The sequence below is a fragment of the Pantherophis guttatus genome, chromosome 4, assembly GCF_059756535.1.
Source record: "Pantherophis guttatus breed Tessera chromosome 4, ASM5975653v1, whole genome shotgun sequence".
In the NCBI taxonomy this organism is placed as follows: Eukaryota; Metazoa; Chordata; class Lepidosauria; order Squamata; family Colubridae; genus Pantherophis; species Pantherophis guttatus.
The window spans coordinates 96022817-96048467 of NC_142066.1; the positions used below are offsets into that span (position 1 = coordinate 96022817).

The 25651-nt window shown below is 42.8% G+C and overlaps 2 protein-coding genes across 2 annotated transcripts in view; both read left to right on the forward strand.

Annotated features, from left to right (window-relative positions):
• EXOSC7 (exosome component 7) overlaps positions 1–25651 on the forward strand; it is a 179916-nt gene that overhangs the window by 39590 nt on the left and 114675 nt on the right. The window contains exons 2-3 of the mRNA XM_060685953.2: positions 8567–8668; positions 22652–22746. Coding sequence (XP_060541936.1) covers positions 8567–8668; positions 22652–22746 — 197 coding nt within the window. The remainder of the gene's footprint in view (positions 1–8566; positions 8669–22651; positions 22747–25651) is intronic.
• Positions 15434–18755, forward strand: LOC148114242 (uncharacterized). The gene has a single exon (XM_087891580.1). It carries the CDS (start codon positions 15434–15436, stop codon positions 16670–16672), a length of 1239 nt encoding a protein of 412 aa, XP_087747706.1. The 3' UTR covers positions 16673–18755.

Here is a 25651-nt window from a genome sequence, read left to right on the forward strand (position 1 = left end):
CCTTTCCTCTCGGAGGGTGACATTGCTGCTCCTGTCCCGCCTTCTTGGCAAAATGATATCCTGCCTGTCCGTCGTCCCTTGGGCAAGGTTTCACTCCCGCCAGCTCCAATGGTTCCTCCTCCCCTTTCAGAGGGCCAGAAGAAGCAATTCGTCCGCACGAGTATCCCTCCCGCCAGACGTCTCAAGGTCTCTCCTCTGGTGGTCTTCCCAAAGTCTACAGCAGGGCTGCTACTTCCAGAACCTACAGCGCCTGGTAGTGACAACGGACGCCAGCCTGACGGGATGGGGAGGTCATCTTCTCTCTCACGTTGCCCAGGGTACGTGGTCAACAGAGGATCGTCGCAAAGGGATCAACTGGCTGGAGCTCCGTGCGATTCGCCTCTCCCTCCAACGATTCCAGCAGATTGTGTCGGGGCACCATGTCCTGATACGCACGGACAATGTAACAGCAAAGGCGCACGTGAACCGCCAAGGGGGGACCCGCTCGGGACCACTCATGGAGGAAACGACCCTGCTTCTGATCTGGGCGGAGGCGCATGTCCTGTCCCTAGTAGCGGAGCACATTGCCGGGACCACAAACATCATAGCGGACTGGCTCAGCAGGCAACACCTGGACCACGCCGAGTGGCGCCTTCACCCGGATCTGTTCACCGAGATCGTTCGCAGATTCGGCATGCCTCTGGTCGATCTATTTGCCAGCCACGACAACACACATCTTCCCAGATTCTTCACCCGGTACCAGTGCCCTCAGGCGGAGGGAGTCGACGCCCTCGCCTCTCCCTGGCCCCGGGGTCTCCTCTATGCCTTTCCCCCTCTGCCGCTCCTTCCTCGTCTAATCCGCAGGATAATACAAGACAGGGCCGACGTCGTTCTGGTTGCACCCCACTGGCCTCGGAGGTCCTGGTTTGCGGATTTGATGGACCTGTCGGTGGCACGGCCGTGGCGGATTCCAGGGGACAGGGTCGTCCTCAGCCAGGGGGTCATTCTGCACCCAGATCCGCAGTGGTTGCAGTTGACCGCCTGGCGCTTGAGAGGATCTTGCTAAGGAGAGCCAACGTACCTAGCAATGCGATTCCCACAATTCAAGCGTCCAGGCGGCCGTCAACGTGCCGCATTTACAATGCAACTTGGACCTCCTTCTGTTCCTGGTGTGCTAAATCCCACCTGGACCCAACGTCTGCTTCCGTTCCTGAAGTGTTGGGATTCCTTCAGGAAGGTATGGACAAGCACCTTGCGCCTAACACACTTCGTCGCCAGGTTGCTGCTCTAAGTACTGTCCTTTCTGCTTCCGCAACGCTTCCTCTCTCTCAGGACCCTACGATTCGCGCCTTTCTTCGAGGGGCAACCAACCTGCGCCCACCTGTTATACATCGCTACCCGACCTGGGATTTGACTCTGGTCCTTCAGGCCCTCATGCATCCTCCATTTGAGCCTCTCGCTTCCATCAGCCTCCGTTTTCTGACACTTAAGGTAGCATTCCTGGTCGCAGTTACTTCGGCTCGGCGTATATCCGAACTCGCGGCCCTATCCGTGAGAAGCGACCTCTGTGTCTTTCACACAAATCGTGTGGTACTGAGACTAGACCCCTCGTTTCTGCCTAAAGTAAATTCCTCATTCCATCGAGCCCAGGAATTAATCCTACCGGACTTCTGCCCCGAACCTCGACATCCTCGGGAAGCAAACTGGCACCTTTTGGATGTCCGACGGGCCCTGCGCAGATATATTAAAAGAACGGAGCATTTCCGGAAATCTGAATCGCTTTTCATTTCCTTTCTGCCCGCTTCCATGGGCCGGAAGGTTTCTTCCACAACAATTGGGAGATGGATTAAATCCTGCCTCTCCAGGGCTTATTCAGCTCGGAACAGACCAGTTCCGCAGAGAATCCTTCCACACTCCACCAGGAGCGCCGCCACCACGGCCGCCTGGGCCACTAATGCATCCGTCTCCGACATCTGCAGAGCGGCGACCTGGTCATCCTTGAATCCTTTCATCAGGCACTACAAGGTGGACTCCTTTGCCTCGGCGGAGGCATCCTTTGGCCGCCAGGTGCTCCAAGCTGTATGCAACTCTTCAGACGACATGCAGCAGCCAGTTTCCCTCCCTGTCTGAACTTGCTTGGGTAAATCCCGAAGCTTTGGATTCTCCAAGCTGCGCGTTGGAGAACGGACGTTGCTTACCTGAACGTCCCTTCTCGACGCGCAGCTGGAGAATCCAACCCACCCAGCTTGGCTGCTGAACATTTCTGCCTTACGCTCTACTGCTCCTTACTTCGTGAACAAAACTGGGACTCTGTTGAGCAAGTGGGCGTGTCTGAAGAGAAATCTCTTAAAGGAACACACTCAGTGTAGGCTACCCAACTACTGAACTACCCCGAAGCTTTGGATTCTCCAGCTGCGCGTCGAGAAGGGACGTTCAGGTAAGCAACGTCCGTTTTGATCTGAGTGTATAAAGTTATTTAAATATCTTTTGAGTCTTTCTGCCAATATTGAAGCAAAGATTTTATAATTTTTTAGCAAGGATATAGGTCTATAGTTTTTGATTTGTTGTGGGTCAGTATCCTCCTTAGGAATGAACGTAATATATGCCTCAGACCATGACTTGGGTATTTCCTTCTTTGTCATCACTTCATTCATGACTTCTAAAAGTGGGAGACTCAAAGATTCCTTCAATGTCCTATAATATTCCGCTGGCAAACCATCCGGCCCTGGTGCCTTCCCATTCTTTTGTTTCTTAATTGCTTCTATTAGTTCCATCATCGTTATATTTCCCTCTAGCATCTCCTCAATATCTTTAGGAATCCGATGTAAATTTGCATTTTGAAAGTAGCGTATCACATTTTCCTCCTCTGTCTTTTCCTTCTCATACAATTGTCTATAGTAATCCTGTATAATTTTTTTTCTCCTTATTTCCAAATTTACTTTGTCCTTGGTCATCGATTAATTGTATTATTTTTCTTGATTCTCTGTCTTTTTTCAATTTATATGCTAACCATCTTCTGGTTTATTTGCATTCTCAAAATAATTCTGTTTAGTGCTTCTAATTTTTTGAGTTAATTCTTCTTTCTCCAGTAACTCCATTTTAAGTTTTATTGTATCCATTTTCACTTTAACATCTTTTTTATGTGGACATTTCTGAAGCTCTTTTTCAAATCTCTTGTAGTCATCTTCCAATATTTTATGCATTTGTCTTTTCTTAATATTTCTCTTCCTTGTATAGTCCATTATCAAGCCTCTGGCATAAGCCTTCATCGTATCCCAAAGATTTTGCATCGATATGTCTTCTTTCCTGTTCTCCTTGAAAAAGAAAGCCAATTCTCTCTCCATTTTCTGCACAAAATCCTTTTCTTTTAATATAGTATTATTTAAAGTCCATCTAAATCTTCTCCTTTGTCCTTTCCATTTCACAGTCACTGGATTATGATCTGCCCAGGTATTTGCTTCTATCTCAATTTGTTCTATGTTCAAAGTCAATTCCATTGTTGTCCATATAATATTTAATCTAGACCAAGATGAATGTTTGTCAGAATAAAAAATATATTGTCTGTTTTTTCCATTTCTATCTCTCCATGCATCTTTTAAATTTATTTCCTCAGTCATCTTAAAAAAGGATTTCGGTAGTATCTTTCTACTATGTCTTATTTTTTTATGTGTTTTATAGTTCTTATCCACTATACCATTAAAATCTCCCATCATACAAATATTATCATATTCCAATTCAATTATTTTCATGTGCAATTTTCTATAGAAGTCACTTTGATTGTTATTTGGAGCATATAGCACTACTAGAAGAACTTTCATATTATTATCTATTATCTCCACCATCAGAATTCTTCCTTCGTTATCTGCATATATTTGCTCCGCTGATATTGCATTTCTAATATATAAGACAAGTCCTCTTTTTTACATTGTGGCAATGATGTAAAGATTTTCCCTAATTTTGAATGTACCAATAACTGTTCATGTTGCTTTTTAATATGTACTTCTTGTAGACAAATTATATCAAATTTTAATTTCTCTAATTTGTGTAATATCTTCTTTTAACAGCTGAATTAAGTCCATTTATGTTTATTAAAATCAATTTTCTCTCTTCCATGTTCATACTTTATATGCAGGCTTTATTGCTCTAATTGATCTTGGTTCACGCTGTTCTTTGTGCTCCACAATCCCCACTACTGCACCTTCTGCTTTTTCAATCATTGCTAGTTCCTCTTCTTGAAATTCTACTGGTACTACTGTCGTTTGGAATTCCATTTCCATTTCCTTCTCTTTGAAAAACTCTGCATAAAATGCTTTCGCTTTGTCTATTGTATCTATTCTGTATCTTTGGAGTTGCCACATTAACACTAATCCTTCTGGTATCGGCCATCTGTAGTTCACACTTTTTTGGAGTAATATTTTAGTCAAAAACTGGTATTCTCTCCTCATCTCCCTCACTTTTCTTGGTATTTGCTTTAGAACCACAATTTCTTTCTCCTTAAACTTCAATGTTTTTTCTCTGGCAGTCTGGAATATTTGTGCTTTAATTGATTTCATAGTAAACCTTATATGCACTTCTCGTGGTAGCTTGTTGCGCATTGCATACCTAGTATAGACTCTATATATCTCATCCATGCCATCCATCATCTTTTCCTTGGTAATTTTTAGTGCTTCAGCCAAAATTCCTATCATTATTTCTGCCAGATTCTCTCCTTTCTCTTCTTCTACATTTTGAAATCTAAGATAAAATTCTGATCTGGCCATCTCCCATCCAATTAATCCACTCCTGTCACGTTCAACTTCTCCCAATCTATTATCTATATCTTTAATTTTTTCCTCTTTTTGCTCCTTATTTTTCTCAAGCTTTTGCAGTCTCTCTTCATATTTCAACATCATTTGCTGTATACTCGCCACCTTTTCATCTGTCTTTAGTTGTTGTTGCTCCATCCTCTGGACTGTTTGAAAAATCATCTGTAATGTCGTATCTTTCTTTCTTTTTCTTTATCCTTCTCCTGCTGAAGCATCGTCTGAATTGATCGCTGTCCTCCAGATGATGACAAGGAGGGCGTAGTTGAGGAGGATCCAACTGCCTTTCTACCTTTCTACTCATTCTATCCAGTAGACACCAATGGCCAAAACGGGAAAAAAAGAAAAAGCCAAAAAAAGAAGAATGTGAAAAAAAAGAAAAAAGAAGAGGGAAAAATGGGAAATAAACAGTTCTTCAGGTTCTTCAATACCCTAATCCACTTTGAAAAAAAACTTAAATTAATCCCAATGTCAATAAAGATACGCTAAAGAAAAGTCAAATTAAAGAAAAAAAAAGAAATTCCAAATAGCCAACCAAAGAGAAAAATACAAATCAAAAATCAATCTTCAGGCACTTGTACACTTTAATCCAACTCGGTTATATATGAACAAAGAAAGGAAAATCCATCAAAAATGTTTAAGCAGGGGAAGCATACAGAGAGTTACAGTGGGGCAAAAAAGTATTTAGTCAGCCACCAATTGCGCAAGTTCTCCCACTTAAAAAGATGAGAGAGGCCTGTAAATGACATCATAGGTAGACCTCAACTATGAGAGACAAAATGAGAAAACAAATCCAGACAATCACATTGTCTGATTTGTAAAGAATTTATTTGCAAATTATGGTGGAAAATAAGTATTTGGTCACCTACAAACAAGCAAGATTTCTGGCTCTCACAGACCTGTAACTTCTTCTTTAAGAGGCTCCTCTGTCCTCCACTCATTACCTGTATTAATGGAACCTGTTTGAACTTGTTATCAGTATAAAAGACACCTGTCCACAACCTCAAACAGTCACACTCCAAACTCCACAATGGTGAAGACCAAAGAGCTGTCGAAGGACACCAGAAACAAAATTGTAGACCTGCACCAGGCTGGGAAGACTGAATCTGCAATAGGCAAGCAGCTTGGTGTGAAGAAATCAACTGTGGGAGCAATAATTAGAAAATGGAAGACATACAAGATCACTGATAATCTCCCTCGATCTGGGGCTCCACGCAAGATCTCACCCCATGGGGTCAAAATGATCACAAGAACGGTGGGCAAAAATCCCAGAACCACACGGGGGGACCTAGTGAATGACCTGCAAAGAGCTGGGACCAACGTAACAAAGGCTATCATCAATAACACACTACGCCGCCAGGGACTCAGATCCTGCAGTGCCAGATGTGTCCCCCTGCTTAAGCCAGTACATGTCCAGGCCCGTCTGAAGTTTGCTAGAGAGCATTTGGATGATTCAGAAGAGGATTGGGAGAATATCATATGGTCAGATGAAACCAAAGTAGAACTGTTTGGTAGAAACACAACTCGTCGTGTTTGGAGGAGAGAGAATGCTGAGTTGCATCCAAAGAACACCATACCTACTGTGAAGCATGGGAGTGGCAACATCATGCTTTGGGGCTGTTTCTGTGCAAAGGGACCAGGGCGACTGATCCGTGTACAGGAAAGAATGAATGGGGCCATGTATCGTGAGATTTTGAGTGCAAACCTCCTTCCATCAGCAAGGGCATTGAAGATGAAACATGGCTGGGTCTTTCAGCATGACAATGATCCCAAACACACCGCCCGGGCAATGAAGAAGTGGCTTCGTAAGAAGCATTTCAAGGTCCTGGAGTGGCCTAGCCAGTCTCCAAATCTCAACCCCATAGAAAACCTTTGGAGGGAGTTGAAAGTCCGTGTTGCCCAGTGACAGCTCCAAAACATCACTGATTTAGAGGAGATCTGCATGGAGGAATGGGCCAACATACCAGCAGCAGTGTGTGCCAACCTTGTGAAGACTTACAGAAAACGTTTGACCTCTGTCATTGCCAACAAAGGATATATAACAAAGTATTGAAATGAATTTTTGATATTGACCAAATACTTATCTTCCACCATAATTTGCAAATAAATTCTTTCCAAATCAGACAATGTGGTTGTCTGGATTTGTTTTCTCATTTTGTCTCTCATAGTTGAGGTCTATCTATGATGTCAATTACAGGACTCTCTCATCTTTTTAAGTGGGAGAACTTGCACAATTGGCGGCTGACTAAATACTTTTTTGCCCCACTGTATCACTTAACAGGAACAAAAAAAAAAACAATAAAAAAAAGATTTCAATTTCTTCTGCAGTACTTCTGCTCAAACATTAACAAATCTCTCTCATTCTGCCTCAGACTCCTACTTCTGATAGCTCCTCGAAGAGCACCTGGGTAAGCAATACAGATAGTTCCAACTTCCTCAGATGTACTTCCAACTATCTTATCAGCAAGAAAGTTCAGAGTCCTTGAGTTGTAGCAATAATATAATACAATTGCTTCAACTTGCTACTTAAGTAGAAAGAATAACAGTTTCCAGTCCAGTAGATGGCACTATTTCACACTCTCCTTTCTTCCCCGTTAATATAATCCAAGAATTCTTTGTCAGTAAAATTAAAAATTAAAAATTAAAACAATCTTCAAAGAAAAAAGGAAACAGGAAAAAAAATTAATCCCAAGAGAAAAATATTTTAAATAAAAGGCACAAAGGCTTGAAAGTGTAAAACTCTCAATTCTGGTAGTCCTTTTCAATCCTATCCCGGTCAAAGTCAAAACAAAGATTTATAGCTCCACCAATGTAAATAGTTTGAGAATAAAAAAAATCACTCCAGCTTAATTTTGCCGCTTATTTTTTTTTTATCTCCAATTTAATTTCCACTTCAATCTCAGGGTGTTCTTTTATATTGATTTAAATTGAAAGTCTCTCACCGCATTGACTCACTGTCCTTCTATTCTTCTTCCGGAGCTGTCCCAACTTCAGCAGCAACTATGGCTGCCACCCCGCCACTAGAAAAAGGGACTTTGCGGTGTCCCTGGGATCGTCAGGATCTGCCCTCCACTATCACTGTCAAATCAAGACAGTGAGGTCCAAAAAGGACTGTCCAGCAGTGGAGTTTTTGGTGGCAATCCTGAAGCCCAGGAATCCTCTGATCATTCCGTTGCAACATCAGCACTTCGATTCTTCATTATTGATATAGTAGTGACCTCTATTATACTTTATGTTTCCATATTTTGCCTATGCATCCTTTGTATATGATGTAAGATTAAGGAAACAGTTTTTAAAAAACCATTCTTTAATATGTATTTGGGGGGGGGGGGGCAAGCCTTTTCTAATAAAGTAATTAAAACCAAGAACAAGCTACTTGAATATCTTAGTAATTTTTCATAAGTTTCATGAATTTTTAGCTTATTCTTAGCAAAAGCACTTTCATTTTTTTCACCTTGCATAAAATCAGAACATAGATATAGGGAAGGAAAGTTGTAATACAGCCTTGAGCCTTGATATAGTATGATAAGGATGTTTTTAAATCATGATTAATAACATCATGAGTTGACTGTTTTGAATGAGGCCTGCTTAAATAATGAGTGAACTGATTGCAAGAGTAACTAAAATTAAGAGAAAACTTTCCTTGGACTGCTTTTATATTAATCCATAAAGTCATTAATAGTATACAAATTTGTTTCTCTAAGTAAATTTTACCCTACTGTTAAACAATGCAAATTTTGACATTGTGATGGCATAATGTGACAGTATTGGAATTGTTGTTGTAGGAAGATCTTCGAGTTGATGGCCGTAGCTGTGAAGATTATAGATGTACAGAAGTGGAAACAGATGTGATATCTAATACAAGTGGATCTGCTAGAGTAAAACTTGTAAGTATGTTTAACATATTGTACCCTGCCATTATATTCACTGATATTATTTGAAGAAGGAATCTTTCTCTTTATGAAATCAGCACATATTTCATTACTTAAGAATTCTAGTATAGGATCCTAGATTTAAGTTAGAAATTAATACATGTTTCTTATAGGTCAGAATGTATTTAGTATGAAAATGCATAAAATATTATTTTCAATTACCAAATTGTGTTTATGCTAATTGACAAGCAAAAGAAATTGTTACAAGAATAACCTAGACCTTATTTATAAATGTGCTCTGGGTTTGCTCCCAATAAAACAAGACTTACTCTGTGATTGCTGCATACATTTTTGTGGACAAATGCTGGAAGGGGCAGAGAGCAAGCATTATGCGTCTTTGAACATAAAGTGGAATATAAATATAATAATTTGTTGCACAGCTATATGGGTATCATTTTCTGCGCAAACAGGTTTTTTTTTTCCTCAAGCAGAAAATAATACCCTAATCAAGGAGAAAGGAGAAAATCACAGCCCCATCAACACTGACAGGGTAAGCTACTGTATCTAAACAGGGAGCAAGTTTCACACTCACTAGCACTGATAAAGTTATCTATTTTAGTGATGTCTACAAATGAGTAACCAAGATCTTCAGGGAACACCAAGGATTCTACAGTTAAACCCAAAGCCACCAAACCAAACCGCCAAAACAATCAAATGGTTTTGGAACCATTTGGAGAGCACTGGGTGCCTATTTTTTGTTGTATGATTCATGGAAATATCTAAATATTTAATAGCTATGCAAATATATAGGGTATTAACAGCAGTTAGTTATTCAAGTCTACCTAATACTGTGTTTTTTTGTTTTTTTTTTACTGTGGTTTTTTTTTTTGTTTTTTTTAATATATATTTTATTGATATATTTTTTTAAATAAACATAAAAAGTTCCATATCTGTCTGAACAGCATGTTGTCTGGGCACAGTTTTAAGTAGAGATACAACAATAATCAATAATAATAATAATCATAATAAATATATCAATATTAATCACAAAGTAATAATACAATTAGTTTATCCATCTTGAAAAATTTTCAGTACAAAAATTTTTATTATCTTTTTAATCTTTTTAGTTTCTAACCTCTGTTTCTGTTAGTTAGCCATTGGTAAAACAAGTCCCATGTTAAAAAGTATTCTGTTTCTTCCTTTTCTTTTATTTTAAGTGTTAATCTATCCATCTAAGTACATTCTAATATTTTTTCCTCTGTAGAGATCTCTTCATTTTTCCATTATTGTGCAAACACAATTCTTGCTGCCGTTAACACATTTATCATTTTTTTCTAACCAAGTATGTATTTTAGTCCAGTATTTTTTTTTTGCCTTTGGCATGTCCACCACATATGATAATATGAACCTGGTATCTGATTATACTTTCAACATTTCCAACATAACAAATAGATTTTCAAACATCTTTGAAAACATCTCGCTGGTGGTAAATGCCACCTATAAAACATTTCGTATAGATTTTTTGACACTGTTAGTTTACAATTTCTATCCCACAGTTTCTGCCATTTCTCTAGTTCTATTGAATAACCAAAATTTTTAGTCCATGTTATAATTGTTTCTTTCACTTGTTGTTCTTCCATTTTAATAATAGTTATGCATTTTTTAAATTAAAATTAATTAGTAATATCTGATCTAGTTCCCTTGGTTCTTTATAAAAACCATACATTCTTGCACCTTTCTCATATCTTGATTGTATTTGCACATGTGGCCACCATGCTAAATCAATCCCTTGATTGGTCAGTTCTTGTTTAGATTTAAGTTCCCCTTTGTCATTCAAGATGTCCTTATATCTTACAATTGTTTCAATATTAATCTCATTCGGATGTATCAGTGCCTCCATCATGGAGAGCCAGGCTGGTATTTTCATATAATGTCCTTCTTTGATTTTCCCGCATACTAACAACAATGCATTTCTAACAAAATGTCTCTGAAAGTATCCATATATGTTATTTTTCCCATACCATAGAAAAGCATGCCACCCCAATTGGAGATCGTGTCTCTCCAAATTTAATAATCTTTTATGTCTCAGATTTACCCATTCTTTTACCCAGGCAAGTGCAGAGACTGGTAATAACTCCCAATTTGGCAACCCAAAGCCCCCTTTATGTTTGGTATCTTGTAGCAGTTTCAATCTTATTCTTGCTTTTTCCCCTTGCCAAATATATTTTAATATCATTTTATTTAGTTCTTCAAAGAATTTTTTTTCTAATTTTATCAGAATTGTTTGGAATAAGAATAAGTCTCGGCAAGATATTCATTTTTATTGTAGCTATTCTTCCTATCATCAATAACTATAAGTTTTTCCATTTCTCCAAGCCTAATTTGATTTGTTGTAACGATTTCATATAGTTATCTTCTTTAATAGTTACACATCTTGCTGTTAACTGAATTTCTAAGTATTTAACTTTCTTAACTATCTGAATATCTACGGTATTTCCCCGAAAATAAGACCCTGTCTTATATTTTTTTGTACCCTGAAATAAGTGCTTGACCTTATTGCCATGCGCTCAAAAGCCCAATTGGGCTTATTATCAGGGGATGTCTTATTTTGGAGGAAACAGGATATCTTCTCCACCAGCTCTTTCTTTTGTTTCTCCATAGCATTTTTTATTTGTATTTTAGTTTTCTCTTTATTCATTTTCAATCCTGCAACTTCACCATATTCTGCTATCATTTTTATTAACTTGGGTTCAGTTTCTTTTATTTCTTTCTTTTATTTATTTTTTTTTGTAAATATTTTTTATTTATTTTTTCAAATTTAAACATAAAAACATAACTTTCAAGAGCAAAAATCTCGATCCGGTCATAGATGGTTACCACGCTTACATTCCTTTCACAAGCTCAATTCACAATTTCCATTACATCTTTTATAAGTAAACAAAAAAAGAAAAAAAAGAAGATAAAAAAGAAATTCAAAACTTAAGAAAAAAAAACAATTTTACCTCAAATTTCACATTTTCATCTATATAAATCCATTATACCTATCCAAAATTAGTTTCAAATTCACTTTCACTCATTTTTACATCTGCATAACAATTCTAAACATATCTTTATTCTTCTTTACCTTATATCTTATACAAGTCATATCAAAATAATTTTTACAATATTCTAACCTCTTATTAAGTGTTTACCTTACAATTTTATCACCATTTATTCTTAGTTTCAATTCAATACCACTCCGTTTTTATTGTATTTTATAAAACAACATTTTATCTAATTTTAATCCTTTGACCCTTATCCTCAAATCAGTTTACCTTAGGTTTTTTTTCCCTCCCAGTTTACATATTACACAGATTTCTCACAAAGGCATATTTTATTTAATCCATTTTCTAATATATTTTCCACTATATCTCCCTCTAATATTTAACTATCTTCCAGCTTATTCTATTTGATTAATTCTCAGCTTGATCCCCTCCAAAACACCAACTATTTAGTTGATTTTAGAATAGTTCCTCAATCTCCTCCAACTCTCCTCCTATTTGTTTGACTGTTTCCAGCATTTTGTGGGCTGATTTCCAGCATAGTCTCTCCTTAACTCCCTCCATTGTTTGGCTGATTTCCAGCATAGTCTCCTCCGACTCTCCTCCTATTTGTTTGGCTGTTTCCAGCATTTTGAATTAATTTCCAACGTATTTCCACCGAGTCTCAAACTCTTATCTAGTTGGTATCCATCCCACACATTTTAGCTGTAATATAATTATCTGTTTTATATCATATTTCCATCCTGCTCTTTCAATTTAAATCTCAGTATATTTAATAATAGTCATCATTTCCAACTTGTATTACCTTAATTCAATCACTAGCATCTGTGTATCTTGTATTTTGTTCAATCAATCCTTATTCATCAGTTTAACATTTGTTTGCAAATTAAAAGTAAAACGTATTACATCAAACAGTACATTTTTTATTATTTTTATCCCCTTGATATCATCCACTATTTTAATGGCCACCTCTTATTTTCTATTTTTATTATTTCACAATCCTTCCTGTTCTTATCCAAAAATCATATATACCTAGGCTTTTAAACTTTATCATATATACATAGGCTTTTAAACTTTACATTTCAGTTAGTCACATTTAAATTTATCCACTTTAATTCTTCCTTTTCCTCTCTGTCCAAAGTGCTCTATTTCAAGGTTCATCAGTTCAAAGTAAAGAATTTCTGTATGTCCCTTTAAAACTTTTAAAATGTCTGATCCAAGCATAGTGCATCAGCTTCCTGTCTTTGTTAACTACGCCACACCTAGTTTTGTCAGTCTCCATTGTTAAAATCCAAAATGTTCTTTCTTTCTTCTTTCTTCTTTCTTAAAATCATCTGGGACAGAGTAGGAATCTCCAAAATCCTTATATCCAATATTAATTTCAAGTAATCCAAGGTAAAAAGCCAATTAACATGTTTCTTTTCCACCCAGAAAGGGAAATCTCTTTAATCCACTTCTCTGTTTAATCACTGCAGACTCCATGGCTATTTCTCTATCTTCATTAGCTTTATTTTCTTTTAGAGGCATTAATTCTCAGGAATATCCATTTCTCCTCTCCACTCCAGTTAAAGGCACAGTCAAATTTCAGAAATTTATTAATACCAAATCATCCAGTTTAAGTTTACTGCAACAAAATTCAATTTGGGTCTTTTACCCATTTTTTTTTCCTTTTCAATCTTTAAGCCCCGCAGTCCAACAGCCGCTTTTAATTTTGGGGTCTTATTTTCCAATAATTCCAAATAGGTACGTTATTGCCTGGGTTGGTGTCACTCACCCGGCTTCTTGATTTTTGCTCTTTCTTCATCTCCTTCCTCCAGCACAATCCTTGTTCCCGGTTGCCGCAGTTTCAGGGCAGCCACAATGGCTGCCGTCCCGCTGCCGCCGGCGTGAAGGAGAAGCCTCCGGCCCCGAGGAACCTGCCCATTCCTCTCGGCCGCCCAAGGCGTTCCTTCTTGTCCCCCTGTCCCTACAAGACAGGGGAGGTCCGCAGACCTATCGGCGGCAGCTTAGCAGAGGGGATTTGGCAGGGCTCAGCGGAGCTCACCATTTCCCCGTCTGTGTCCCAGCGACGCCAACCAGAAGTTCAACTTGGGTTCAGTTTCTTATGGTTCTTCTAAGATAAATACCAGGTCATCTGCAAATGCCTGTAGTTTATATTTTTCTGTTTTAATTTCCATTCCTTTTGTTTCTGGATCTTGTCTGATGTTTCTGTTTAATACTTCCAATGTTAATATAAATAGTAAAGGGGACAAGGGACATTCTTGTCTTGTGCCTTTCCTTATGTTAAAGTTCTCTGTCATGTCCCGATTGACCATTACTTTTGCAGTTTGTTTAGAATATATTGCCTTAATCATGTTGATAAATTTCTCACCAAAATCCATATATTTTAATTGTAGTAACATAAATTGCCAATTTATGTTATCAAATGCTTTCTGTGCATTTAAAAAAATGCCATTTGTTTTTCAGAATGTACTTCATAACACTCCAACGTGTTCAGGATGATTCTCATATTATTTAAATTTGCCTTTTAGGTAGAAATCCATTCTGGTCTGGATGTATAAATTCATTCAAAAATCTTTTTAATCTCTCTGTAATTATTAAAGTGTATATTTTATAATCTACATTTAATAGTGATATTGGCCTGTAATTTTTTTATCTGTGTTCTGTGTTCTGTCTGATTCTTCTTTCGGTATTAGAGTTATATTTGCTTCCATCCATGTGTTTGGTGTTTTGGTGCTTCGCGCCCCCGACAGAGCCGGCTTGAGCGTCTGCGCCTCAATTCGATCTGTCATTTCAGCGCGAATTTCAATTGCAAGAGGCTTTTCTGGTTGCCGTGGCTGCGTTGCACGCCCCCACCCCCTTCTCTACCGCACGAACGTATTTGTTTGATTGCCTGTTCACCGTATTTTGGCCATTTGCGGAGGGGTCTCACGCCCCCATTGACAGCAGTGCGCGTTCTCCTGAAAGGGGAATCTAGATTGCGTGGAGCTTCGCACTCCCTTTCCGGCACAATTCCTAAGTGTGCGGTGGGCGATTACTCCTTATTGGTATAGGCCCGGGCGCTCCCTTGCACAGTGGAGTTTTTCTGTGCTCCCATTGGTTGGGGCCTCCTGTCTGTGCCCCCTGCCTCAGGACATTTCAGTTGTCGGGCCTCCAGGTCTCGGCCTGTGCTTTCTGACACATTATTCCTAATTCCTCCGGTTGCATATTGGGCGAGGCATATTAATTGATTTAAGATGCCCAAGGCCTTGCAGAAGTCAAAACATGGCCGGAAGGCGGGTCGTTCAGAGAGCCCCCATGATAGGGGGGACTCGCACCCCAGGAAGGACCACTCTGTGGTCCCCACTTCACGATCGGTTGGTTCTGACGCTCCTTGCTTGCATCACAAATCCTCCCACCTTACGACCTCCCATGCTGAAGCTCGCCGGGACAAGGTCCTCAAAAAGCTCTGCGCTAAAGCGAGCTCACACCAGGCCTCCACCAGGGAGGCTGTTTCCCCCGGGGGATTACCTCATCAGACACGGGAGCGCAACCAGACCAAGTCTCTCTGCAAGATTGCCCGGTGGTCATTCAACCGGAATCTCTGTGGGGCTCGGAGGTTGCCCCGATACCGCTTCCTTCAGCTACCTCCCCTTCAGGACAAACCATCCCTGAACCGGTGATTCAACCTCCCCCACCTGATCAGAGATCTGACGGAACTCAGCAACGCGAATTCCCATCGCCTGACCAGATACAGCAAATGATTACGGCTGCGGTGCAACAATCGTTGGCTTCCCACTTCCTCTCCACCGACAGGGCGGATTCCATCCGTTCTGCGGCGACTCTTTCCGGGGTGGAGGTGCATCCGGAAGATGTCCTTTCGATCGAGGCCCCGGACTCTCCGGTAGCTTCTATTGCGAGCCGTTCCTCTTCTGTGGCTGACGAGGTGTGTCCGGATATGGAGTTGTCGGAAGATGAGGATCTTCCCCCGGATCAACCCGCCTTTTCGGGTTTATTTCCTCAAAACTTGTTCAAATCCCTTCTGCACAAGGCAATTGCTACTGCCCAGCTGGACATTCCTAAACCATCCCCGGCTACTTCAACCGTGGCCAAGGGGGTTCTGAACCCTCTATTTGCTGAACCGTCACGACTGGTAGACACCATTCCAACTCCACCTCTGTTCCTCGATGTGATTCGAAAGCAGTGGTCCTCACCTGGAGCGGCTCCGGTTCCTACTTCAACGGACAAACGAAATTTTTCTGTGGCGTCGGATCTGGACTCTATTCTCCAGGTGCCATCGGTCGACGCGCCCGTGGCCGCTCTCTTGCCTCAGGCTGCAGTTCCGGGAGTTCCGGACGAGGGCCTCCGTCCTGAAGAACGACGAGCAGACCAGGTTTTACAACGGGCTCACCAAGGCGCCGCTTGGGCTATCCGGTTGGCGTCAACCGCCTCCTTTTTTAATCGCACTACCCTACTCTGGCTTCGCCATCTCCAGGACACCTTGGCTACGGAGGATGTACGCATTCGGCAGGAACTAAACAAGATCATAGCTGCCACTCAATTCTCAGCGGATGCCACCCTCAATGCCGCTCGCTTTGCGGCTAAATCCCTTGCCTCTTCCGTTTCTGCTCATCGGTTGGTCTGGCTCCGCCATTGGCAAGCCGATGCCAGACATAAATGGCGTCTGGCTTCGGTCCCCTTTGGCGGCTCCAAGTTGTTTGGGGATTCCCTAGATTCCTTCCTCGTTGAAACGAAGGATAAAAGAAAGGTTCTTCCGGTTGTTTTCCGCAGTGGGGAGCCTAGGTTCCAACCTTACCCGTCCCGGTCCCACTCTCGGTCTTATGAGGGTGCTAGTTTTGCCTCTTCATCTTCCAGACCTCATGGGAATTTTCAGCCTAGACAACGGGGTGCTCAGGACAGAGCTCCTAGAGGTAGGACATTTGTCTCCAAACGGCCTTTTCGAGGGGGAGGAGGTCGTTTCTCCAGGCGCCGTCATTAACAGCATTCCGGATCCTCCCATAGGGGGCAGATTGGCCTTTTTCGCCCCTGTTTGGGAGGAGTCCACCTCCGATAAATGGGTCCTGGCCACCTTAAGATCTGGATTGGCCATTGAATTCCTTTCCCCTCCTCCGAGGTTCTTTGTGCGCTGTCCGCTGTCCCATGACATCGAGAAGAGATCCCTTATGTACTCGGCGGTTCAGCATCTCCTTTCAACCAGGGCTATCCTGGAGATTGAACAGGGCACGGGATTTTATTCCCGTGTTTTTCTTGTACCAAAGTCTTCGGGGGGGGGGTGGAGGCCCATTCTGGACCTCAAGCGTCTTAATCGGTATGTCGCATACCGTAAATTTAAAATGCAGTCTCTAAAGTCTATTCTCGACGGTGTTAGGAGGGGTGATCTCCTCTCTTCTATAGACCTCACCGAGGCCTATCTCCATATTCCCATTCTCCCTTCCCATAGGAGGTTTCTTAGATTCTGTTACGGAGGACAACATTACCAATATCGGGCCTTACCCTTTGGCCTTTCGTCGGCCCCTCGTACCTTTACCAAGGTACTGGCTGCCTTGGCAGCTTTTCTTCGGGCCAAGTCTGTTCGTCTACAATGTTACTTGGATGACATCCTAATTTTGTCATCTAGTCGTCAGGGAGCCTTCTCTGACCTGCAACTTACCATCCGTACTCTGGTTTCCCATGGCTTTTCCATTAACGTAGAGAAGAGCCACTTGACTCCCTCGACTTGTTTGGTCCATCTCGGGACCCTGATAGATTTGGTGGAGGGGAGGGTCTACCTTTCGCGTGAGCGACAGGAGAGTTTGCGATCACTGGTAGCTAAGGTGAAACGTACCAGGTATGTCTCTCCCCTCGTCCTGTCCCAGCTCCTGGGGAAGATGATTTCAGCCATCTCTATCGTTCCATGGGCCCAGCTCCACTCAAGGGAACTTCAGTGGTTCCTTTTACCCTGGCAGAAGGCAGGCAGAGGCACCTCCCGTTCTTCCATTCCTGTCTCCAAAAAGGTACTCAGGTCCTTAGCATGGTGGCACTCGTCAGCTTTATCCCGGGGTTGTTTTTTCTTTGACCCGCAGAGAGTGGTGGTGACAACAGACGCCAGTCTCCACGGCTGGGGGGCCCATTGTCTGGGTCAGATCGCGCAGGGCACCTGGACCAACGTCGAATCCCGTCGTCCGATCAACTGGCTAGAACTACGGGCAGTCTACCTGGCCCTGCGAGCCTTCCGTCACATTGTATCCAAGTCACACGTCCTGGTCCTCACGGACAATGTTACGGCGAAGGCTCACGTCAATCGCCAAGGGAGCACTCGATCTCGGTTCCTGATGGAGGAAGCATGGCGGCTAGGAGTCTGGTCGGAGATCCACCTCGCATCGTTGCGGGTGGAACACATTTCCGGTGCCGCCAATCTACAGGCGGACTGGCTAAGCCATCAGCGGCTGGACCATGCGGAATGGCACCTTCAGCCGCACATCTTCCAGTTGATCGAGGCACGTTTCGGGACTCCAGTGATAGACCTTTTTGCCACTGCGGGCAATTCTCAACTGCCACGCTTCCTATCACGGTACCCATCGCCTCAAGCGGAGGCTGTGGATGCTCTCCGTTCCCCGTGGCCTCCAGGACTCCTCTATGCTTTTCCCCCGGTCGCTCTGGTTTCCCGGGTGCTTCGCAAGTTATTGATGGAACAGGCGAAGATTATACTTGTGGCTCCTTATTGGCCTCGCAGACCTTGGTTTGCCGACCTCGTATCCCTCTCGACGTGCCGCCCGTGGCAGTTGCCCCAACCGGAAGACGCATTGACACAAGGGACCGTGAGGCATCCGGACTTGCAGTGGCTCCGTCTGACCGCTTGGCGGTTGAGCGGCAGTCGTTTGCAGACGTCAATGTACCCGCAGACGTAATTGACACCATTCAAGCGTCGCGAAGGCCCTCGACGAACCGGATTTACTCGGCCACCTGGTGGGCTTTTTGTACCTGGTGTGATCGTACTGGGGTTCAGCCTCTTCGAGCATCGATCCTCAACATCCTAGTATTTCTGCAAGAGGGTCTGGCTAGCGACCTTTCGCCCAACACTCTGCGACGGCAGGTGGCAGCGATTTCGTCAATACTTACACTCGGATCATTGTCTTCTCTGTCTCAGCATCCGTTAATTCGCCGTTTCCTACGAGGTGCGACGAACCTCCGCCCTCCAGTTCTGCATAGATACCCGACTTGGGATCTCTCAATCGTCCTTAATTCCCTCACGGCGGCCCCGTTCGAACCTTTACGGACAGTGAGCCTTCGGCTTCTAACATGCAAGGTTGCGTTCCTGGTGGCAATCACCTCAGCTCGCCGCATCTCAGAGGTAGCCGCCCTCTCCATTCGGGAGGACCTCTGTGTATTCCACGTGTGGTGGTGACCGTGTGGTGCTCCGTCTGGATCCCACCTTTGTGCCAAAGGTTAATACCACCTTCCACCGCATGCAGGAACTGGTTCTGCCTAATTTTTGCCCTCGACCTTCTCACCGCCTCGAACGACGGTGGCACTCACTGGACGTCCGTCGGGCTCTGCGGATTTACATTAAACGAACAGCGACTATCCGAAAAACAGAATCTTTTTGTGTCTTTCTTGCCATGTTCCTTGGGCAATAGGGTGTCGGCCTCCACCATCGGTCGCTGGATTCGCCAAACGATAGCCAAGGCCTATGAACTACATGCTCTTCCAAGGCCTCCTCGTCTAACGGCGCATTCTACCCATAGCGCGGCGACATCAGCGGCCTGGGCGGCCCAGGCATCATTGCTGGAAATCTGCAGAGCGGCTACGTGGACTTCGCCATCCCCATTTATTCAACACTATAAATTGGACAAATTCACCTCGGCGGATGCCGCTTTTGGTCGTAGGGTATTACAGCGGGTAGTTGAAGGGGGGATTGTTTCAGACCAGACTGGTCCCACCCCTTAGTAGGGACTTAAATCTTTGGTATGTCCCATCCTGGCTGCTGTCTCCACCCACAATGGAGAAGGGGCGTTGGTCTTACCTGAGACGCACCTTCTCGTTGGGTGGAGACAGCAGCCAGACCCTCCCTTCTCCAGTCTGTCCTCTATCTCTTGTGTATGTCTCTTTCTTTAAGCTAGCGTCCCACACGCCAAGCCTCTCTTCTTGCCTTCGCCAAAAGCTGGGTCTGCCCAGCAACAGGGGCGGGATTTGGCAACTTTGACTGGCTCAGTCTATCAGCATAGCAGATGAGCACACCCCATCCTGGCTGCTGTCTCCACCCAACGAGAAGGTGCGTCTCAGGTAAGACCAACGCCCCTTCTTCTCCTTTCAAACTGAACTCTTTTTCAGTTTATATGCTAACCATCTTCCTGGTTTATTGGCATTTTCAAAGTAGTTTTGTATTGCTCTTTTAATTTTTTATGCTTGTTCTTCTGTTTCCATTAAGTTAAGTTTGTGCTTTATTAGTTCCATTCGTGTTTTTTCTTTTATTTCTTTTTTGTGGTTCTTTCTGTAATTCTATTTCAAGTCTTTTATGTTCTTCTGCTAATCCCTTTTGTGTTTGCATCTTTTTCTTGTTCTTTTTTGCTGTGTAGGTTATATCTAGTCCCCGAATATATGATTTTGTTGTATCCCATACATTTTGTAGTGAAGTCTCTTCTTTTCTATTCTCTTTAAAAAAAAGAAATCCATTTCTTTTTCCTTTATCTGTATAAATTCTTTATCTTTTAGTGTACCTTGATTCAGCATCCATCTCAATTTTTTCCTTTGTCCCTTCCATTTTATTTTTATTGGGTTATGATCCGCCCATACATTCATTTCAATTTCTATCTCTTGTACATTTGCTCTTAATTCCAGTGTCATCCATATTTTTTTTGGGGGGGGGGGGGAATTTCTATACCACCCTACTCCCGAAGGACTCAGGGCGGTGCACAGCCATGAAATAAAACACATAGATATACAAAATTTAAAATCAAATAAAATGAATTAAATAAATTTGGCTGAATTAATACCCATAATTTAAAATACCCATATTTTAAAATACAGTAAAAATTTAAAATTTACACTTAAAAGGGAGAAGATTTAGGCGAGGCCAGCTTGATGAAATAAAAGCGTCTTCAGCTTGCGGCGGAAGGTGCGCAGATCCGGAATCCTCCGTATCTCTGGGGGGAGCTCATTCCAGATCGTCGGTGCCCCCACAGAGAAGGCTCTCCCCCTAGGGGCCGACAGCTGACATTGTTTGGCCGACGGCACCTGGAGGAGCCCCTCTCTGTGGGAGCGTACTGGTCGGTGGGAGGCTATTGATGGTAGTAGGCGGTCCCGTAAGTAACCAGGTCCTAAGCCATGGAGCGCTTTAAAGGTGGTAACCTTGAAGCGCACCCGGAAGACCACCGGGAGCCAGTGCAGCTCGCGCAGGAGAGGTGTTACATGGGAGCTCCACGTTGCTCCCATAACCACCCGCACGGCCGCACTCTGCGCCAGTTGGAGCCTCCGGGTGCACCTCAAGGGGAGCCCCATGTAGAGAGTGTTACAATAGTCCAGACGAGAGGTGACAAGGGCATGAGTGACTGTGCGTAACGAGTCCCGATCTAGAAAGGGACGCAACTGGCGAATCAGGCGAACCTGATGAAAAATCCTCCCGGTCACGGCCGTCAAGTGCTCTTCTAAAGACAGCCGTGAATCCAGGAGGACGCCCAAGTTACGAACCCTTTCCGTGGGGGCCAATGATTCGCCCCCAATAGCCAGCGATGGCGCCAGCTGACTATATCGGGACATCGGAAACCACAGCCACTCGGTCTTGGATGGGTTGAGCCTGAGCCCGTTTTTCCCCATCCAGATCCGTACGGCCTCCAGGCACTGGGACATCACTTCAAGGGCATCGTTGGGGTGATCCGGGGTGGAGATGTACAGCTGGGTGTCGTCAGCGTACAGATGGTACTTCACCCCGAAACCACGCATGATCTCGCCCAGCGGCTTTACATAAATGTTGAACAAAAGGGGCGAGAGAACCGATCCCTGCGGCACCCCACATATAAGGGGCCTCGGGGTCGATCTCTGCCCCCCTGTCAACACAGACTGCGACCGGTCAGAGAGAAAGGAGGAGAACCACCGTAAAACGGTGCCTCCCACCCCCAACCCTTCCAGCCAGTGCAGCATGATACCATGGTCGATGGTATCAAAAGCCGCTGAGAGGCCTAACAGGACCAGGACAGAGGAACAACCCCTGTCCCGAGCCCTCCAGAGATCATCAACCAACGTGACCAATGCCGTTTCCGTGCTGTACCCAGGCCTGAAGCCCGACTGGAACGGATCTAGATACGACGCTTCATCCAGGTACTGGGGAAGCTGTCGCGCAACCACACTCTCAACAACCTTCGCAACGAAGCAAAGGTTAGAGACTGGACGATAATTAGCCAATACTGCCGGGTCCAGGGAAGGCTTCTTGAGGAGGGGCCTTACCACCGCCTCTTTCAGGGCGGTGGGGAAGACACCCTCACCCAACGAAGCATTTATAATCCCCTGGAGCCAGCCTCGCGTCACCTCCCGGGAAGCCAGCACTAACCAGGAGGGGCACGGGTCCAACAAACATGTCGCGTTCAATCTACCCAGAATCCTGTCCACGTCATCTGGGATCACAGGATCAAACTCATCCCAGATAACAGTCTCAAGACCTGCCTCCGTCACCCTCGCTGGATCTAGCCCGTCAGAGTCCAGACCTGCCCGAATCTGAGTGATTTTTCATACAGATACTGAACAAAATCCTCGGCTCTATATCATATCTATTCTTGACCATAACTGATGTCTATCATGATTGATTGATCTAATACTGTGTTTGAATTGGTTGGTTATCTGAGGGAATTTAAAATGTTTAAAATTGTCTTTTTTATTTTCAGAGTTTATGTTTTAAGGAGAATTGCTGGATAATGCTGATTCATGTGGAAATATAAGTTTGTAAGATCAAATAACTTGGAAAACGTATCTATCTCTGTTATAACAGGGGCACACAGACATCCTGGTTGGAGTCAAGGCAGAAATGGGAACACCAAAGCTGGAGAAACCAAATGAAGGCTGCTTGGAATTCTTTGTTGATTGGTTAGTTTAAGTATTCACAGGGGAGGCTTGTATTTGATTATCAAATATTTAAAATGATTTTACCAGGTAAAAGTCATCTTGAGAGCCAGTTATATATGTTGGTTAAACCAGTTAACGTATGGTGGTTAACATCATGGTATCTACAGTCTATGAGTTCTAGTCCCATCTTTGGCATGAAGCCAGATGGATGATTTTGGGCCAGTCAGTCTCTCCCAGTCCTTAAAAGAAGGCAATGGCAAACTACTTCCAAAATCTTATCAAAGGCAAATCTTATCAGCACCAAGTGAAGACACACATACACAAAAAGTCACATTCATGATAGAAAGCCTTGTTTTTAAAGTTTACAGAAAGAAAATAAGGATTCAAAACTGCCCCAAAAAGCATCCAAAATAATTTGAATTGTACTGCAGTTACTCATTTTGCAAATAAATATGTATTTGCTTAAAGAACTTAAATGTATCATTAGATACATTCAGCAAGCTAATATAATAAGTTTTTCTTTTCATTCTTTCCATTATTTTTCTTCTCTTTGCTCAAGACCTGTATGGTCTCTGGAATTGTATCACTATCTCATCATTTTACACTGAGCTGTGTATAAAAAGGTTAGAGAAATTGATTGTGTTCTCTCTCAAAGCTCAGAAGATAATAAAGAGTGAGACAGATCTCCAATAATCAGGGTGGGGGAGTTAATACTGTAGTTAAGATTAACTATTATACCACTTCTTAATTGAAATTGTTTGAAAATTGATTGTTCCAAATCTGTTTCTTTGAACGTAGATCAGTTTTGTGTACATAAGATACATATCTCAAGAACAATATGAAAAAAGTTATTCACTTAATTAAAGATGACATAGATAAAGAAATCACTTTAAAACATGAAACCACTTAATTAAAATTCATAATATTTGTAAAGATAATGTTGTGACACAATCATTTTGTTGACAACTAATTTATTTATTTATTTATTTATTTATTTATTGGTTCGATTTATATGCCGCCCTTCTCCGGAGACTCAGGGCGGCTTACAATGCATTAAGCAATAGCCTTCATACTTTTGTATATACCTGCTTAGTAGGGCTTTCGCCACCCCCCACCCCCCAAGCAATGTTCAATAGTTCCGTGATGGTGAACCTATGGCAGGTGAACCCATGTCTCCCATGGCCTTGACTTTTTGTCTTCCAGCTTTCTGGCGCGCACGCACACTTATGCAATAATCAGCTGTCCTTTGCGCATGCAGCAGTGCCGAAAACTAGCTGTGCATGTGCACCGGCCAGTTGATCGTCAGGCATGCATGCGCACTAGAACCCGGAAGTTCAGCTTTTCTGGAGCATGGTCCCGATGTTTCTGTGCAACATTTCCACATGAACTTTTTGGCACTCAGTGCTGAAAAAGTTCACCCTCACTGTTATAGTTAAATGTAGATCTTCTTGGTTCATTCCCAAAACGTATTAATGATATGAACAGATTAAACATTGTGATAACGATTCCCTTTATTTCTAGAATATTTGGTTCAAGAAATAAACTGTTCCTGAATGCAGGGAGGAAAAACAAAAATTTCCAAGGATAGGTCACATTGTATATACATCTTCCAAGAATGAATCAGAATGAAATAACATATAAAGTATCAATTTATAATTTTTAACAAAACTAGATAACTATATAATTCATTAAATAATGCTAAAAATCAGTAGATCATTTCAATTTAATATCAAGCCTGAGTGTGGCATTAAAATATTTTTGGTCAATTTAGTAGATTATCTGCCAGAGGAACAATGAGACCTCTGTTGATTCTTCTGAACTTCTCAAGGGCTTTTACTATTACTTGGCTGCAGAGAGATGAATTCCCTTAATAGCGGAAGTAAAATAGAAGTCCTATTCCTGCATGTAGGATTGATCGCAAAAACTACATTGCTCTAATTCCCTCTCTGAGATTTGTATCATTACAGAATTCGCTGTAAGAATAAGAATTCTCTATTCCCCATCCTTTAAAAATCTACACAAAGTCCTAGGCAAAAACTATGCTGAAGTGTTATCTATTACTTGTCATTTGAGTGAAGAATGATAATATACAGTAGTAGCAGAAAACTGTTGTCATTTCTGCAGTGATGATTCCTTTGTACTTATTGCACATGAATCTGCTACTTATGCTTGTGGCTCAATGTAGATAAAATGTCACTGTCAAAACTTTAAATAATTTGACTAGAGCAGGGGCTTAACCTTAACCTTAAACACTCAAAGAGCCCTTTGGACCTGTTTCCCACAGAAAAAAAAACACCGGGAGCCACAAACCTGGATGGGCATGGCCAATTCGATGTCACTCACGCCAGTCACATGCCCCCCCTAGCCACACCTACCCAGCCGATCATTAGGGCAGAGAACCAGGAACCACAAAACCTCTCTCTCTCCGTCTCTCTCTCTCTCTCTCTCTCTCTCTCTCTCTCTCTCTCCCTCTCTCTCTCTCTCTCCCTGTATCACTCTCTCTCCCTCTCTATCTTTCCCTCTCTCTCTCCCTCTCTTGTATCTCTCTGTCTCCTCTCCTTCTCTATCTCCCCCCTCTCCCTCTCTTCCCCCTCTCTCCCACTCTCTCTGTATCTGTCTCTCTCCCTCTCTATCTCCCCCCTCTCTCTATATCTCTCTCAGTGTATCTCTCCTCCCCACCCTCTCTTCCCCCTCTGTCTCCCCCACTCTCTTTATCTCTCTATGTCTCTCTCCCCCTCTGTATCTCTCTCCCCTTCTCCCTCTTTATCTTCCCCTCCCTCTGTATCTCTCTCCCCCCGTCTTTCTCCATTGTGGGTGGAGACAGCAGCCAGGCTTGGGATGCACTCATCCGTTCAGATTGGTGGACTGAGTCTGTCAAAGTGAATCTATCAAAGTTGCTTAGTCCCGCCCTTGTTGCTATGGTCTC